At 38.1% G+C, this 18,839-nt stretch overlaps 1 protein-coding gene and 1 pseudogene across 1 annotated transcript in view; one reads left to right on the forward strand and one right to left on the reverse strand.

The window, feature by feature from the left end:
- The window catches only part of PKP2 (plakophilin 2), a 91,107-nt gene that overhangs the window by 19,791 nt on the left and 52,477 nt on the right, over positions 1-18,839 (forward strand). The window contains exon 4 of the mRNA XM_004771822.3: positions 8,119-8,254. Coding sequence (XP_004771879.1) covers positions 8,119-8,254 — 136 coding nt within the window. The remainder of the gene's footprint in view (positions 1-8,118; positions 8,255-18,839) is intronic.
- On the reverse strand, positions 4,202-4,301 carry LOC123390122 (annotated as a pseudogene).

Raw genomic sequence — 18,839 nt, forward strand, 5'->3', positions numbered from 1 at the left:
AAAATGAACTCTTCTTGAAAATTTTCTCTCTGTGTAAAAGGAAAAGAGGGTATATCCAATAATAGGAAAGTAAGTCCTCAAGGTGGCATCTCTGCCTGACGCCTTTGTCTCTGGTGTCTGCGTCTCTTCCTTCCGAGGTGTGCCCCGTGGCCATCTCCTGAGAGTCCTGGCTCTAGGACCCCATGTTCTCCTTTGCCCTGCATTCTCTCCCATATCAAACCTTTCAAACCTATCTAGTCCCTGTTTTGGGAATCTACTTTTTTTTTTTTTTTTAAATGCCTGGTAAAAGTCCTACATGTAAAGAAGAGTTCTTTCATGTATGTAGAACATTCCTACAGAATAGGCAGGTACAATTATAAACCTACATAATAACATAAGGTATTAAATAATGGATCTTTCTTTCCAAAAGAAGAATGGCTGGTCAGACAGTTACTAAGGCAGCTGAAAACCAAGCCATTGGAGTGAAAAGAGATTCAATATCTGATCTAAATCAGACTGGTGAAAAAGGTTTAAGAAATTACCAAGTGAAATGTTCTAGATCTGTTTTTCTAAAAATACGATTTTTGTACCTGTTGGGGAGTGGTGGTTCAGCAATGCATGTCAGACTCCTCCAGCATACCTAGCACTGCAAGAGATAGAAAATGGAATGGACTATATGAAGGTTTAGGAGAGGATCAGTGCAAAAGAAAGTAAGAGACATCATCAGGTGCTAGCTTATGGGAATTCGGAGAACAAAAGAGCATTGTACTCTTAAGATTAGTAGATGGAGCCTGTGGAGAGAGGTTGGATCCCTAGTAGGATTACCAGTCAAGTTCATGACATAGAGCAGCACAGAGCAGGAAAAAAAAAACCTTCCATATCCTCTTAATTACCAATGTCTTTAAGTTCTTTGATTCTTCAGGTATCTCTCAACTATATCTTATTTTCCATTTCCATTTTTAATGGCCCAGTTCAAGGCTTTATTGCCTCAGCTAAGACTCTTCTATTCCCCTCAAAACAGTCTCGAGGAACACATACCCACACCAGAGGCACATTCCCAAAGCAGTACTTTCATCACACTTAAACCTTTGTGATGGGGTGGAATTTGTATTTCCTGAGCATCTGACATCACCCAGGAGCTTTCCATTCATCATGTCATATTGGATAGGCCCTCCGAGGTGTAGCCCTATTAATGTATGTAATATCTTGGAACCAGCCTGGGGCAGGGCTGCATTGTTAGTCAGCAAAAAGGCTGGTTGCTGAAGGATTGCACAGACAAAAAAGTACCATGTTTTTTTTTTTTTTCCTATATCATCTCCTATTCTGACCAAAGATATTTTTACACTGCTTCCCCTTGAATTTTTCACTTACATTGAAATCATTTTATATTATCTACAAATGGTTAAAAAAGACTCCGTTCTGGAGAATGTGTTCGGGCAATAATGGGGCCCAGAGCAGAGTCTCCCCCTACTCTCCACCCCCACCCACCTCCCAGCGCCATCTCACAAGCCACACTTCCACAGGCTTCAAGAAGTGTTTTGTGATTGAGTGGAAAGGGAAGTAGGAAAGAGGGAGGAAGAGAAAGAGAGGGAAGGAGGGGAGGAATGAGTATTGAGGAGGAAATTCAGAAAAGATCTAGCCGGGGATGGGGACACAGGAAAGATTTCAGAGCTGTGGATATTGGAACTGAGTCATGAAGAATGATAAGAACGAGGTAGAACGATGGGCTTTCTAGAAAAACCAGAGCAGCTTGTGAGGAGGCACACAGGGTTTAGAGAAGGAAGAAAGCTCGATGTGGTTGGCGGATGGGGTCGGCAGACAGAGCAGGGAAGGGAGGGGTGAAGGTGGCGCGGAGATGGAGCCAGACTGGGATCAGAATGTAGGCCTGGACTCCACAGACGGCGAGCACAGAATCGACACCCTCATGGCTGTAGCGGACCTTCTTAAAGAGGAAGTCTTCTTCGGTGTGAGAGTTGTTTTTAATGATCAAGTGAAGTAGCACTGGGTTGACGAGCTGTGGATGCAGAGCTCTATTTGAATCATCTTCAGGAGAATAAAGGATTAGGGTAATGGAATTATTTGTGGCCATTACAGTGTTGGGAAATGCAAACTTCCCTGAGACGTGTGTGACTTATGAAGTGGATTAGAGGCTTACTCTTAAAAAAAACAAAACAAAAACAAACCCAAAATACCTGCATCGAACAGAAGGCTATTATTCTCATAAGTGATACTTCATCAGTTAAAACACGTGTAGCATTCGAGGGTCTAAACACTTAAAATTCCCACGAGATGGAGAGTGTTAGAGTTTTGATGTTTCTGTAAAGGCATTGGAGTCCATGCATGTAGAATATTTCTATCTCTTTTTTATTTTTTTTTTAAAAACAATTACTATATTTGAGAGAGAGAGCACGCGCAAGTGGGGGGGGAGAGGGAGGAGCAGACTCCCTGCTGAACCAGGAGCCCAACACGTGACTTGTGACTTGTCCCAGGACCCTGAGATCATGACCTGAGCTGAAAGCAGACCCTTAACCGCTTAACCGACTGAGCCACCCAGGTGCCCCTTCATCTCTTTTAAAAGCTGTGTTTATACTAAATAAAAATGACTCAAATAGTAATAGCCTACATTTTTTACCCATTAAGTTGATTCCTGAGGCACAACTTTAAAACAGGAGATCATGATATAATTCTCAGTACAGATGCCCCAACTGTTCTGCTTCATTCTTAATACCTTCATACTCATGAGGGGACACTGGTATGTTTGAACATGTGTATCGGAAGCACTGGGTATTGGTTTTTAGTCCTGGGTCCCATTACTCTTACCTTCTCACCTATGTCACATCCACCACACACAAACACACCATAAAGCACTACACATACATAAACTCATATCTACACATGGATTAGTGAGTTAGCCTGCTATAAGAGGGAATTTATAAGCATACGTCAAAGGTATGGTGGGTTAGTTTCCAGACGGCCAAGGTAGAGTAAATATTGTTGTAAAGTGGGTCCAATATGGGTGTTTTGTTTTCTCAGTGGACATAAAAGTTCTGCTTACACTGTAATCTATTAAATATGCAATAGCATTATGTCTAAAACAACAATGTACATACCTTAATTTAAAAATACTTTATTGCTAAAAAATGCTAGCCATCATCTGAGCATTCCGAGAGCGGTTATCTTTGTCCTGGTGGAGGGTCTTACCTTATTGTTCGTGGCTTCTGACTGATCAGAGTGGTGGTTGCTGAAGGTTGGGGTGTGGCAGTTTCTTAAAATAAGACAATGAAGTTTGCCCTATTGATTAACTTTTCCTTTCATGATTGATTTCGGTTTAGCATGTGACGCTGTTTGATAGCATTTTACTCACAGGAGAACTTCTTTCAGGTTTGGAAGCAATTCTCCCAAACCCTGCGGCTTCTTTATCAACCAAGTTGATACAATATTCCAACCCCTTTGTTGTCATTTTTACAATCTTCACAGCCTCTTCACCAGCAATAGATTCCATCTCAAGGAACCATTTTCTTTGCTCATCCATATGAAGCAACTGCTCTTGCATTAAAGTTTTATCAGGAGACTGCAGCAATTCAGTCCCAACTTCAGGCTCCCTTTCTAATTCTAGTTCTCTGGCTGTTTCCACCACAGCTGCAGCTGCTTCCTCTACTGAAGTCCTGAATCCCTCAAAGTCACCATGAGGGTTGAAATCAACTTTTTGCTACCTTCTGTTAATGTTGATATTTGACCTCTTCCTGTCAATCAGGATGCTCTTTATTTTATTTTAGTTTAGTTCAGTTTAGTTTAGTTTTATTAATTCACATAATCTCTACACCCAATGTGAGGCTCAAACTCATGATCCCGAGATCAAGAATTGCTTGCTCTTTCAACTGAGCTAGCCAGGCACGTTGAATCAGGACTGCTATTGTGTGGCTCCCAGAATGGTGAATCCTTTCTAGAAGTTTTTCAATTCACTTTGCCCAAATCCATCAGAGGAATTACTATCTAAGGAAGGTATAGCCTTGTGCAATGTATTCTTTTTTTAAATTTTTTTAAAATTGACTGTGTGTAGTCGATGCACAATGTTACCTTATTTTCAGGTATATAACATTGATTCCACAAGTTTATTCATTATGCTATGCTCATCACAAGTGTAGCTGGCATCTGTCACCAGACAACGCTATTACAGTATCATCGACTATACTTCTGCTGGACCTTTTATTACCGACTTATAAAAACTGTAAATCGTTTCATGAATTTGCGTGTCGTCCTTGCACAGAGGCCATGCTAATCTCTGTGTGGTTCCAATTTTAGTACATGTACTGCCAAAGCAATGTATTTCTTAAATAGTAAGACTTGAAAGTCAGAATTACTCATTGATCCTTGGGCTGCAGGATGGATATTGTGATAGTAAGCCTAAAAACAACTTTGATTTCGTTGTATGTCTGCATCTGATTTCTTGGTGACTAGGTGCACTGTCAACAAACAGTAATATTTTGATAGGTATCTTTTTCTTCCGAGGAGTGGGTCTCAACACTGGGCTAAATAATTCTGTAAACCATGTTGCAAACAAATGTGCTGTCATCCAGGGTTTGTTGCTCCCTCGATAGAGCACAGGCAAAATAGATTTAGCATAATTCTTACGAGCCCTAGGGTTTTGGAAATGGTCAGTGAGCATTGGCTTCAACTTAGAGTCCCAGCTGCAGTAGCTCCTAAAAAAAGAGCTTGTTTTTTGAGGCCAGGCATTGGCTTCTCCTCTCTACTTGTGAGAGTCCTAGATGGCATCTTCTTCTAATATAAAGCTGCTTGGTCTACATTGCAAATCTGTTGTTTAGTGTAGCCACCTTCATTAATGATCTTAGCAAGATCTTCTAGGTAACTTGCTGTAGCTTCTACAAAGTACTTCACCTAGGGGTGCGTGGGTGGCTCAGTCGGTTGAGCACCTGACTCCGGATTTTGGCTCAGGTCACTATCTCAGGGTCATAAGATCAAACCCTGTATCATGCTTCACGCTAGGTGTGCAGTCTACTTGAGATTCACTCTCTCTCTCTTCCCCCTCCTTCCCAACTTGCATGCACTCTCTCTAATAAAAATAAAACAAATTAAAAATATATAGATAGATACATATGTATATATGTATATTTCTATAGATAGATGTGTAGATATGTAGATATATAGATAGATATGTAGATCTATCTATAGATATGTAGATATATATCTATAGACATATAGATATCTTTAAAAGTGCTTCAACTTGAGGGACGCCTGAGTGGTGCAGTCAGTTAAACATCCCACTCTTGATTTCGGCTCAGGTCCTGATTGCAGGGTTGGGAGATTAAGCCCACTTAGGCTCCGCCCTCAGTGAACGGTCTGTTGAAGACTTTCTCTCCCCCTCTTTGCCCTTCCACCTCACCCTGCATGCACTTTCTCTCTCAAATAATTTTTTTTTTTTTTAAAGGTGCTTCACCTTGCACTTCTATGTTATGGAAACAGCTTCTTTCCTTAAACATTATGAACTGCTAGCTTCACAATTTTTTTCTGCAGCTTCCTCACTTCTCTCAGACTTCACATGGTTGAGGAGAGTCTGGGTCCTGCTGTGATTTTGGCTTTGGCTTAAGGGAATATTATAGCTTGTTTGATCATCTTTCCAAACCACTGAAACTTTCTCCATATCAGCAATAAGGTTGTTTCACTATTTTTTTTTAAGATTTTATTTATTTACTTGAGAGAGAGAGCAAGCTAGAGATCAAGCACGAGCAGGAGGCGGTGAGGGGATGGGAGCTGGCTGGGGAGAAGGACAGAGAGCGAGGGCACAGCAGACTCCCCGTTGAGTGTGGAGCCCCATTCTGTGGACTCAACCCCAGGACCCCAGGATCACGATCAGACGCTTAACCCAGTGAGTCACCCAGGTGTCCTGGCTGTTTCACTCTTACCCTTGTGTGTTCACTAGAGTGTACTTTCTATTTCCTTAGAAACTTTTCCTTTGCATTCACAATTGGGCCAACTGTTTGGTGCAAGAGGGCTGGCTATCAGCCTTTCTTGGCTTTTAACGTGCCTTCCTCACTGAACTTAATAATTTCTAGTTTTTGATTTAAAGTGAGAGACGTGCAAATCTTCCTTTCACTCAAACACTTAGAGGTCATTGTAGGGTTATTAACTGAAATTACTAACTAATTTCAATCTGTGTATCAGGGAATATGGAGGCCCTAAGGAGAAGGAGAGAGATGGGTGACAGCCAGTTAGTGGAACAGTCGGAACACACGCATTTATTCGTCAATTTCACCATCTTATGTGGGTGTGGTTCATGGCGTCCACACCCAAATGAATAGAGTAGTAACATCAAAGATCATTGATCACCAATCATCATAGCAAAAATGTGAAACATTATGAGAATTACAAAATGTGACACAGAGACATCAGGTTAGAAAATGCTGTGGGAGGGACGCCTGGGTGGCTCAGTTGGTTGGACGACTGCCTTCGGCTCAGGTCATGATCCCGGAGTCCCGGGATCGAGTCCCGCATCGGGCTCCCAACTCCACGGGGAGTCTGCTTCTCCCTCTGACCTTCTCCTTGCTCATGCTCTCTCTCACTGTCTCTCTCTCAAATAAATAAATAAAATATTAAAAAAAAAAAGAAAAGAAAATGCTGTGGGAAAATGGCACTGATAGGCATGCTTGACGCAGGGTTGCCTTCAAATTTAAAAAAAAAAAAAAAAAGCAGTATTGCAAAGCTTCGTAGAGTAAGGTACCAGGTACAATAAGACATGGTATGCCTGTACTCTTTGTGCTTGTTAGCAAATCCTGGAAAACACCCTGTCAAAGCTATCCTTTTGTTCTCTATTACCAAGAAGAATCAGGTGTAACTCTTTGAAGCCAAAGTCCTAGGATACCTTTAAGGCACGTCTTTAGCTGCAATTCTAAGATGTTGACATCCTGAATCTGCTTTCTCTGAGTCAGTGCTTGAGGAAGCATGAATGTGTTAACATCCACAATGGTAACAGGTTGCCTAACGTAGTTCCCCTCCAGGCAGAAATAAAAGGGGAGAAAAAAACCAGTTTGATGAGGCATTTGGGAATTATTGTTTTACAAACGGCAATTTTATTTGTCCTCTATCAATTATTCTCTCGTGTCAAACTACATCAGATTTCATCATCACTGCAATTAGTAAAGGACAAAAGTATCTTACTAGATAGACATACACCAAATGTCATGGCAATGGCAAAGCAATGGTGACAGAAATTGTTTTCTTTAAGAAAAAGCACATTATAATTATGTTTAATCATTACTTTTCCTAATGATTCGGTCACATCAGCATGACTTATTTGAACAAAACAGACTCACCCTGTTTACATACTGTTTCATTTGTTAGAAAACTTATTGAATGTTCATTTTAAAACTCATTTTCAGGTAAAATAACTGATTCTGAACAGATCTGAGAAAAATCTAATGATTATTGAGGGAAGGTGTTTCATCCACAAGTATAACATTACCATGGTAGAAATATTTTTAATTTTTAAGATCAAATTTATTTTAAATTCCATGTGAAGCCTTATTGTGCCTTTATTTATTTATTTATTTACTTACTTACTTACTTACCTACCTTTTTAAGTGGCTCCACTGACTGAGCCACCCGGGTACCCTTATTTTGCCTTTAAAGTGGCCTTTTAACATGCGATTATCATACTACATATCACTTATTTTATTTATTTATTTATTTATTAAAAGATTTTATTTATTTATTTGACAGACAAAGATCACATGTAGGCAGAGAGGCAGGTAGAGAGGGGAGGAAGCAGGCTCCCTGAGGAGTTGAGAGCCTGATGCAGGGCTCCATCCCAGGACCCTGGGATCATGACCTGAGCGGAAGGCAGAGGCTTTAACCCACTGAGCCACCCAGGTGCCCCCATATTGCTTATTTTAAACAGAGTTCAGTTTCTTTCTTTTCAGAGGTTAGTCTGACCGGGAATATTTCTACTGCTAGCTTCTTGTACCTTCTGATCTCAGGTGCTGATCTTTCTTTTGGGTGAAGAGAAGCCAAAGCTCAGATGTTCTATGTGCTTTTGGATATAAGCCAAATCATTTCTGGGTATCAGGCTGGGAGGCAGGAGGGAGCAGGTCTGGAATTCCGCTGACTCTGTGACTGTTTGTCTAGGAATGCAGACATGGAGATGACTCTGGAGCGAGCAGTGAGTATGCTCGACGCAGACCACACACTGCCACCCAGAATTTCTGCTGCAGCTACTTTCATACAGCACGAGTGCTTCCAGAAATCTGAAGCCCGGAAAAGGGTGAGTGTCATTTTAAGTTCAGATTAAAAGTACCATGCTTTTATATTTATTACAGGGGCCATGCAAACTGAAAACAATCGTTTATTTAAATTTTAAAAAATCTTGGGACACCTAGTTGGGTCGTTGGTTAAGTGTCCACCTGTGGCTCAGAACATGATCACAGAGGTCATGGGATCGAGCCTCACATTGGGCTCCCTGCTCAGCAGAAGTCTGCGTCTCTCTCTCTCCTCTCCCTCCATGATCTCTTTCACTCTTGCCTTCTCTCAAATAAATAAATAAAATCTTTCAATAAATAAATTTTTAAAAATCTTTACTAAGTTATACATCAATTATAGGTCAATTTTAAATAATAAATTAATAAAATAAAAGTCTTGGGACTTTTTAAAAGATTTTATTTACTTTAGAGGGAGAAAGAGAGAGTGTATGCATATGAATGGGGGAAGGGACAGGGGGGAAGGGAGAGGGAAGGAGAACGAATCTCAGGCAGACTCTGCACTGAGCCTGGAGCCCGATACGGGGCTTAGTCTCACCACCTAAGGTCATGACCTGAGCCCAAATCAGAAGCCAGACACTTAACTGACTGAGCCACCCAGGCACCCTGGCTTAAGTGTTCTATAGGACAGAACTCACAAAGATAGAATCAACAGGTCATTTTGTGTTTGTTGAAAAGTGGTACATTTGTGTAGGAAAAAAATGGTAGTTCGAAAAAGTATGTAGTGAAAACTGTTTCCCTTCCACACCAAAGGGAAGAAGTTTTCACTACATACTTTTCTTATCACTTTTTGGGTCTCTTTCCAGAGATATTCTATGCATATAGAAACAATTATTGGATGGGTTGGTTCGGTATCCTTTTTTGTTTAAAACAAAATTGCAAAAGGTAGCAGATTATGTATAGTACCCTGCACTTTGTTTTTCTTTAACCCTGTATCTTGGAAATGTTTGGCATCTATTAACCCTACTTTGTTCTTTAAGATTTTCGATACATGATTTGAGAATACTTTCTCCCAGTTGTATTTTATTCTTTTCATTCTTTTAACAGTTTTTAATTTTGATGGAGTCTAATTGTGAATTTTTTCCTTTATGGATTGTGCTTTCGTGGTATATCCAAGAGATCTTTCTGGTCACTCACTCTAAGGTCACAAAGATTGTCTATTCTTCTAGAAGTTTTGTAAGTGTCAGATTTCATAGTTGGTCTAAGGTCCATTTGGCATGAATTTTTGTATACATTGCAAGATGTGGACTAAAGTTTCTTTTAAAAGATATAAATATATTTATACATATAAATATACATATGAATATATATATATATATATATGCACAATTGCGTAGGCACCATTTGTTGAAAAGACTATTATTTTGGGTCCAAGCTGTATTTGTGCCTTTGTTGAAAAGGGATTGATCACATATATGTGAGTCTGTTTCTGCGCTGTGTGTTCTATTTCATTGATCTATTATTGGTCTTTTTTTTTTTTTAAGATTTTATTTATTTATTGCCAGAGAGAGAGAGAGAGAGAGCAACGAGCACAGGCAGACAGAGTGGCAGCAGAGGCAGAGGGAGAAGCAGGCTCCCCACCAAGCAAGGAGCCCGATGTGGGACTCGATCCCAGGATGACCTGAGCCGAAAGCAGCCGCTTAACCAACTGAGCCACCCAGGCATCCCTTATTGGTCTATCTTCATGCTAATCTCATGCTGTCTTGATTACTCTAGTTTTATATATTACTATAGTATTATATAGTAATACAGTTTTATATTGAAGATTGCTAGTGTTAGTCCTCTGACTTTGTTCTTTTTCAAGTGATTATGGCTATTCTAGGTCTTTTGCCATTCCATGAATTTTAGAATCTATATTTTTTTTAACATTTTATTTATTTATTTGACAGAGAGAGATCACAAGTGGGCAGAGAGGCAGAAAGAGAGGGGGAAGCAGGCTGTCTGCCAAGCAGAGAGCCCAGTGTGGGGCTTGATCCAGGACCCTGAGACCATGACAGAGGCTCAACACACTGAGCCACCCAGGCACCCCTAGAATCTATTTCTTTATGAAAAAAACTGCTAGGATTTGGTTTGAGACTGCATTGAATCCATAGATTAATATATGGAGAATTTTCATCTAAACAATATTGAGTCTTCTAACCCATGACCATGGTATATTTCACCATTTATTTCGGTCTTCTTTAATTGCTGTCAGCTGTATTTTATAGTTTTACTGCAGTATTACTAAATTCACTCTCAGCTGTAGTAGAATATTTGTAGACTCATCAGATTTTCTACATAGAACATGCCATCTGCTAATAAAGAGAGTTTTGTTTCTTCCTTTTCAATCTGGATAACATATTTCTTTTTATTTTCTTATTGTATTGGCTAGAACCTCTAATGCTATATTAAGAAAAAAAAAAGGAGTGGATATATCCTGTTCTTGATCATGGGGGGAAGCATTTGGTTGTTCTTTCAGTATGGTGCAACATGTAAGTTTTTTTGTTTTTGTTTTTGTTTGCGTTTAGGAATTTAATCTGGGGATGTTTATATAGTTCTTTTTGGAAGGAAATAAGAAGTTTTATATTCTAGTATTTTTAACACCTTTTTCCTGCTTTTTTAGAGTTACAATTGAGTTATATTCATAATAATATAGATAAACATTTTCAGGTGTACAACATTATATATATATATATATTGCAATGATTACAAGTCTAGCTACCATCCATACCAGTCATAAATTCTTTTTCTTATTATGAGAACTTTTAAGTTCTACTCTTTTAGCAATTTGAATATACAGTACAGTATTAATAACTATCATCATGATGAGCATTACATCTTAATTTGTTTTATAACTGGAAGTATGTACTTTTGACGACCCTCATCCATTTCACCAATGCCAAACCCCCCATCTCTGGCAACCACCAGTCTGTTCTCTGTATCTTTGATTTTGGTTTTTGTGGGTTTGTTGTTTTTAGATTCCACATATAAGTGAGATTGTATAGTATTTTCTCACTGTCTTTTTCACTCAGCATAATGCTCTCAAGAGCCATCCATGTTGCTGCAAATAACCGGATTTCCTTCTGATTTATGATGGCATAGTAGTCCGTTGTGTATATATACCACATTTTACTTATCCATTCATCCATCAGTGGATATTTAGGTTGCTTCCATGTCTTGGGTCTTGTAAATAATGCTGTAGTAAACATGGGAGTTTATCTTTTTGAGTTAGTGTTTTCATTTCCTTCTGATAAATACCCAGAAGTAGAATTATTGAGTCCTAAGGTAGTTCTGTTTTTAACATTTTGAGGAAGCTCCATAATGTTTTCAGAGTGCTTGTACCAATTTACATTACCACAACAATACAAAAGAGTTCCCTTTTTGCCACATCCTTGCCAATACTTGTTATTTCTTGTCTTTTTGGTAATAGTCATTCTGACAGGTGTGATATGAGATCTCACTGTGGTTTTGATTTGCATTTCCCTGATGATTAGGAATGCTGAACACCTTCTCTGTATGTCAGCCATCTGTATGTCTTCTTTGGAAAAATACCTGTTCAAATCCTTTTCCCACTTTTAATTGGATTGTTGTTGTGTTTGCTATTGAGTCATCTGAGTTCTTTATATATTTTGATTATTAACCCTTTATCATGTATGATTTGCAATTATTTTCTCCTATTCTGTAGGTTCCCCTTTTCATTTTGTGATAGTTTCCTTTGGTATTTGATCTAGTCCCACTTGTTTATTTTTGCTTTTGTTGCCTTTTCTTTTCGTGTCATATCCAAACTCACTGGAAAGAGTGCTAGCAAAGAGCTTACTGCCTATGTTTTCTTCTAGGAGTTTTATGGTTTCAGGTCTCATATTAAAGATTTAATCCATTTTGAATTAATTTTTGTGTATGGTGAAAGGTAGTGGTCCAGTTTCTTTCTTTCTTTCTTTCTTTCTTTCTTTTTTTTTTTTTTTTTTTTTTTGCATGTGGCTGTCCTGTTTTCCCAACACCATTTGTTGAAGAGACTCTCCTTTCCCCATTGTGTATTCTCAGCTTTTTTGTTCTAAATTAATTTACCATATATACGTGGGGTTTTTTTTTTTCTAGAGTGTTTATTCTGTTCCATTGATCTGTGCATCTTTTTATGCCAATATACTCTTTTTTACTACTATGGCTTTTTAATATAGTTTTGAAATCAGGAAACATGATGCCTCCAGTTTTATTCTTCTAATGATCAATTTGGCTAGTCAGGGTCTTTTTGTGGTTCCATATACATTTTAGTATTGTATGTTCTATTTTTGTGAAAAATACCATTGGAATTTTGATACGAATTACATGGAATCTATAGATTGCTTTGGGTAGTGTGGGCATTTTAACTATTAATTTTTCTAATCAATAAGCATGGAATATCTTGTCATTTATTTGTGTCTTCAGTTTCTTTCATCAGTATCCTATAATTTTTAGGGTACAGGTCTTTCTTCTCCTTGGTTAAATTTATTCCTAGGTATTTTTTTATGCAATTGTAAATGGGTTCCTTTTCTTAATTCTGATAGTTTATTATTGGTATACAGAAATGTGACGGATTTTTGCATATTGTACCTTACAACTTTACCGGATTCATTGATTAGTTCTAGTAGAGATTTTGGAGTCTTTAAGGCTTTCTGTATAATATGTCATCTGAAAATAGTGACAGTTTTACTTTTCCTCGCTAATTTGGATGCCGCTTATTTCTTTTTCTTACCTAATTGCACCAGCTAGGACTTCAATACTGTTTAGGATAAAAGTGTTCAGAATGGACATCCTTCTTTTGTTCCTGATCTTCAGAAGAAAAGCTTTTAGCTTTTAATCGTTGAGTATGATGTTAGCTATAGGGTTTTCATAAATCACCATTTAAGTTGAAGAATACCTTTATCCCTGATTTTACAGAATTTGTGTTTTAGTTTTTTACTCAGGAATGGTTGTTGGAATTTGTCAAATGTTTTATTTGCCTATTACAATATTTCCGTGTTTTTATCTTAATTTTGCTGCTATTGTAAATTATTTTGATTTTTTAAATGTTATCCCATTTCTGGGATAAATCCCACTTGGTCATGATGTACTATCACTTTTTAAAATTAGATTTGCTAAAATTCTATTAAAGCAATTATGCAGCTATATTTATATTTATTATAAAATTAGATTTGCTAAAATTCTATTAAAGCAATTATGCAGTTATATTATAAAGTTCTGTAATTTTCTTTTCTTGCAATGCCTTAGTCCAGTTTTGGATTGAGAATAATACTAGCTTCACATTGGAAAGTGTTCTCTCCTCTTCAATTTTCTGAAAGTTTGATGGTAATTGGTATTATTTCTGTCTTAAGTAGTTGGTAGAATTCACCAGTGAAGCTAGCTGGATCTGAAATTTTCTTGTGAAACATTTCCGACTGTACCCAGGGCCTTCAGGTCATGAGACCAACACACCGCCTACTGCACTAAGGAGGCTAGCTAGATTCTTAACTGTGAGTTCAGATTCTTTATGATACAGGGTCTTTCAGGCTATGTGTTCTTCCTAGTGAACTTTGGTGGTTTGTGTCTTTGTCCATTTCATCTAAGTTGTTCCAGGGCCTTTTAATTCTTTGTGTAGATGTTATGTTATTTCTCATTGCCCGAAAAATTTTCTTTAACATTTATTCTAGTGCAGGTCTCCTGGTGATTAACTGTTTCAGCTTTTGTAGGTCTGAAAAAGAATTCTGTCTTTGTTTCTGAGAGATTTTCACTAGCAGTAGAATCCTAGGTTGACGGTTTTTTATTCCAGGACTTGAAAGTTGTTGCTTCACTGTCTTTTCACTTGCTGTTGCTTCAGACAAGAAATGATGTGTCCTTTTTATTGTTCCTCTGTACATACTGTCTCTCTCCACCCACGCACGACGCTTTTAAGATTTTCTCTTTATCACTACTTTTGAGCAGTTTGGTCATAATATGCTTTGGTGTAGTTTTCCTTAAGTTTCTTGTGCTTGAGAGTTCATGGAGTTTCTTAAATTTGTAGATTTTTACTTTTCATCCAATTTGGAGTTTTTGTTGGATTTTTCAACCATTAATACTTGAAACTTCCTTTGGGAACTTGTTACATACTTATTTGGCTGCTCAAAGTTTTCTCATAGCTAATCCATATTCTATGCTTTTTCTTTAGTTTTTATCTGAATGTTTCCTTTTATAGATAGGTTTAGTTGCTATGCTCTAAAGTCACTAATCATTTCTTCTGTGGTGTTTAATATGCCATTATTCTCATTTGGGTTTGTTTTTTTAATGTATATCTTCTTTCTCTGGATGGAACCTGACATGTTCCATCCTTCCTCGAGATTTCCAAACATATGAAAGACTGTTAAAATAGCTGCTTGAAGGGCACCTGGGTGGCTCAGTGGGTTAAGCCTCTGCCTTTGGCTCAGGTCATGATCTCAGGGTCCTGGGATTGAGCCCCGTATTGGGCTTTCTGCTCAACAGGAAACCTATTTCCTCCTCCCCCTCCCTCTGCCTGCCTCTCTGCCTACTTGTGATCTCTCTCTCTCTCTCTCTCTTTCTCTCTTTCTCTCTCTGCCAAATAAATAAAATAAAATAAAATAAAGCTGCTTGAATGACTTTGTCCGCTAATTCTAATATCTGTGCCCATTTCTTGTTTGCATACCTGGAAATTTTTCATTGAATTCCAGGTATTATGCATTTTACCTTGTTGGATGCTGGGTATTTTTTTATTTCTGTAAATATTCTTTTTTTTTTTTTTTAAAGATTTTATTTATTTATTTGCCAGAGAGAGAGCGAGCAAGAGCGAGCGCAGGCAGACAGAGTGGAAGGCAGAGTCAGGGGGAGAAGCAGGCTCCCTGCGGAGCAAGGAGCCCGATGTGGGACTCGATCCCAGGACGCTGGGATCATGACCTGAGCTGAAGGCAGCTGCTTAACCAACTGAGCCACCCAGGCGTCCCATCTGTAAATATTCTTGAACCTTGTGTTGGGATGTAGTTATTTGAAAACAGTTTGATCCTTCCAAATCTTGCTTTTGAGATTTGTTAGGTGGGACCAGAGCATTATTTATTCTAGGACTTATTAAACCCCTCTTCTGCACTTTGTCTCAGCTCTGCTTTTTTAATTTCAGTTGGGTTTTCTCTCACCACACTATAGCCTGAGAACTCTCTGGAGACTGATCTGTGACAGCACTGGGGCTGACCTTGCTTGTTTTCCATCCCTGAGGGATCACTGTTCGTCATTGCTTCGTGTCCAGTTCTTGAAATCATTGCATGTTTTATCTGTTTTTAAAAATTGTTTCGGGTAGGGGGAGCGCCTGGGTGACTCAATGGGTTGGGGCCTCTGCCTTCAACTCGGGTCATGATCCCAGGGTCCTGGGATCAAGCCCCACATCGGGCTCTCTGCTCAGCAGGGAGCCTGCTTCCTCCTTTCTCTGACTGCCTCTCTGCCTACTTGTGATCTCTGTCAAATAAATAAATGGAATCTTTAAAAAAAAAATTTTTTTTGTTTTGGTGGGGGCGTCTGGGTGGCTCAGTGGGTTAAAGGCTCTGCCTTCGGCTCAGGTCATGATCTCAGGGTCCTGGGATCGAGCCCCACTTTGGGCTCTCTGCTCAGCAGGGACCCTGCTTCCTCCTCTCTCTCTCTGTCTGCCTCTCTGCCTACTTGTGATCTCTGTCTGTCAAATAAATAAAAGTCTTTAAAAACAAAACAAAACTTAGTATTCATTGAAACTTTTAAAAAAAATTAAAAATAAAAATTGTTTCAGGAGGTAGGCAAATTAGTCCTTTTCACTGTTGAGTCATTATCAGTTTTGATAAATAATCCCTAATAAATTCTCCCTGAAACTGTAAACTTACACCCTGGTAACATTGTGTCCCAGTGCCCATTTACATGTACCATCACCAGTTTATACTTTATTGTTTGGTTTTGTTAATCTAATAAGCAAAAAAAAAAAAACAAAAAAAGTTTCTAAACTTTCCTAATTTTTTGAAATCAAGACTAATAGTCATTTAATCAAAGCTACAGAGAAAAAAAATTAATTATACACACATACCACACACAATTACACAGTTTGTCTTAATCTTTCATACACTATGCCAGTTATGTATCATCTGCAATTTCTAGTTTTTTAAAGTGAAATGAGAACTTAATAGCCTAATTCATCTGAGTTCAAATCCTTGTGGATTTTTATATTTTCCCTAGTCTTTTACATTAATTTTGTTGAAAAATCATTGCAGAGCTTTTTAAAGCTGTTTACCTTTACTTAGTCTTTCCAAAGTGTAGAGATCAATTTTCAGAGAGACAGAACTCTTTTCACACTTACATTTCATTCATCTTTAGAACAGATAGATAAATTACATGATTGTAGTAATAAGTATAGTTGGCCCAAACACATTGGGAAGCACACCTAAGCTATCCTTGGAAAATATGTGACTCAACTAATAGAAATAGAAGTACAAAGCCCAACATACAGTAACCTACCAGCTTTATTAGTACTCAGGGAATCCATAGGGTTCACAGAGGGAATAATGAGAATGTAGGTAGTCTGGCAGGTCAGACAAAAAGGTTCTATTGAACCTTTTTTTTTAATAAGATCTGTATTTCCTTAATGATTTGTAGGAGTTCTTTACCTGTTATGCATAATATAATATATAATCCAGTGTTGTGCATAGCATGGTATCTTTCATCATGCAGGATTTAAAAATTCTTGTGAAGTCAAATCTGTAAATATTTCTATTCATGGCATCTATATTTTAGGTGTTTCTTTTAAAAACCTACCTCCATATCTAGAATATTTTTGGTTTTATCTTATTTTTTTTTTTAAGATTTTGTTTATTTATTGAAGAGAGAGCAATAGCTAGAGAAATCACAGAGGGAGAAGGAGAAGCAACTCTCTGTTGAGCAGGGAGCCTGACATGGGGTTCGATCCCAGGATCCTGAGATCCTGAGCTGAGCAGAAGGCATACACTTAACTGACTGAGCTACGGTGCCCCAATTTTTTGGTTTTAAAAGTCACATAATTATGAGGTATTTCTCACTGCTCCTTTGCTTATATGTTTGTTCCACAGGAAGAATAAGTAAGGATTTTTTTTTAAAACAATATATTTAAATAGCAATGAACTTTCTTTATACATACAGGTGAAGAGAATTAGGCTAAAAATTAGATCTTTCTATGACTAAATCAGATAAATATTTAAATCTTTATTTCCACTTTTAAAAAGCTGGACATTGTTATGCATGTTTTCATTTTCTAATATAGAAATACTTGAAATTTTCTTTTGCTACTCAAGTTGGACTAGATTTCCTCTATCTCTTAAGTTACTAGTTTGATTATAAATATCATTTCACTTACATACAGGATTAATGCTGTGCTTGCCTTCTTGGCACTTATTCTAAAGCTAGGACAAACACTGGTTTTGAGAATAATGAAACACGAAAATCACACTGAAACCTAAAAATATATATGCATAGTAGAAAAATTTAAGAATTACGTTATACCCAAGAACATAAACAAAAATTCTGCTAATATTAAGCACAGTGCTGTAGTATTTGAATTTATGTATAAAAGACAATTAGAGGGGCACCTGCCTGGCTCAATTGGTAGAGCATACAACTCTTGATCTCGGGATTGTGGGTTTGAGCCCTATGTTGCGTATAGAAAATCCTAGGGGCACCTGGGTGGCTCAGTTAAGCAACTGACTCTTGGTCTCAGCTCAGATCATGATCTCAAGGATCTTGAGATCAAGCCCCACCTTGGGCTCCGCATGCTTAGCAGGGAATCTGCTTGATAGTCTCCCCTCTGCCCCTCCTCCCATATGCATGTGTGCACATGCTCTCTCTTTCTAAAAAATAAAATAATTCTTAAAAAAATAATTATATTGTGCACATAAAGATCAAAATTTAAAATCATAAATGTTTAAAACCAGTGGCAACTTTTTAATCCTTTTTTTATTTGATTAGGACTCAACCCATTTAGCATGGTTGATCTCTTTCTTCTTTTTGAAACTTTCTTCTTTGGGCCCAGAGTCTTCTGATTCTTTTTCCACATCTGTGGCACCTTTGGGTTTCTTCTGTGAAAAATTTATCTTCAGCCTGTCCCTTAAATGATGCCTTCCTGGGACTTTTCTCCCTCCACACTATCATCTGACCTGTTTCATCCACTCCTATGACTTCCATTCCCATATGTTAAAGATCATTTAACCGCATCTTTAGCCTCTGTCTCTACCCTGGTCTCCAAACTATGTGTCCATCATTTGCTGGACATCCCACCAAACTCAACATCAGCGTTTTAAGAAATGAACACAGTATCTTCTTTCGCTTTTCTTCTCTAGTATACAACCCTGCTTTTGAATTTGTTTTTCCTACTGGGTTGGAAGGCAGGACCCTTGGCGGTTTGAGCGTTAACTCTCAAGAGTCTCTTGGGGCAGGGTGAACCCAGCACCCTAATTACCTCAGTGACCTTGGGCAAGATATTTAACCTCTCCAAGTCTCGGCATTCCTACCTTTAAAGTTGAAATAATAGTCCTGCTAGAAGGAATTGTGAGAATGCAGTCAGTGCAGTCAGATAATAGTACAATGCCTGCCCTGAAGTAATGAATCAGAACATATTATTTCCTATGTAAGTGAGTG

Source organism: Mustela putorius, unplaced genomic scaffold, assembly GCF_011764305.1.
Source record: "Mustela putorius furo isolate JIRA1106 unplaced genomic scaffold, ASM1176430v1.1 tig00537227_pilon_pilon_pilon, whole genome shotgun sequence".
Classification (NCBI taxonomy): domain Eukaryota; kingdom Metazoa; phylum Chordata; class Mammalia; order Carnivora; family Mustelidae; genus Mustela; species Mustela putorius.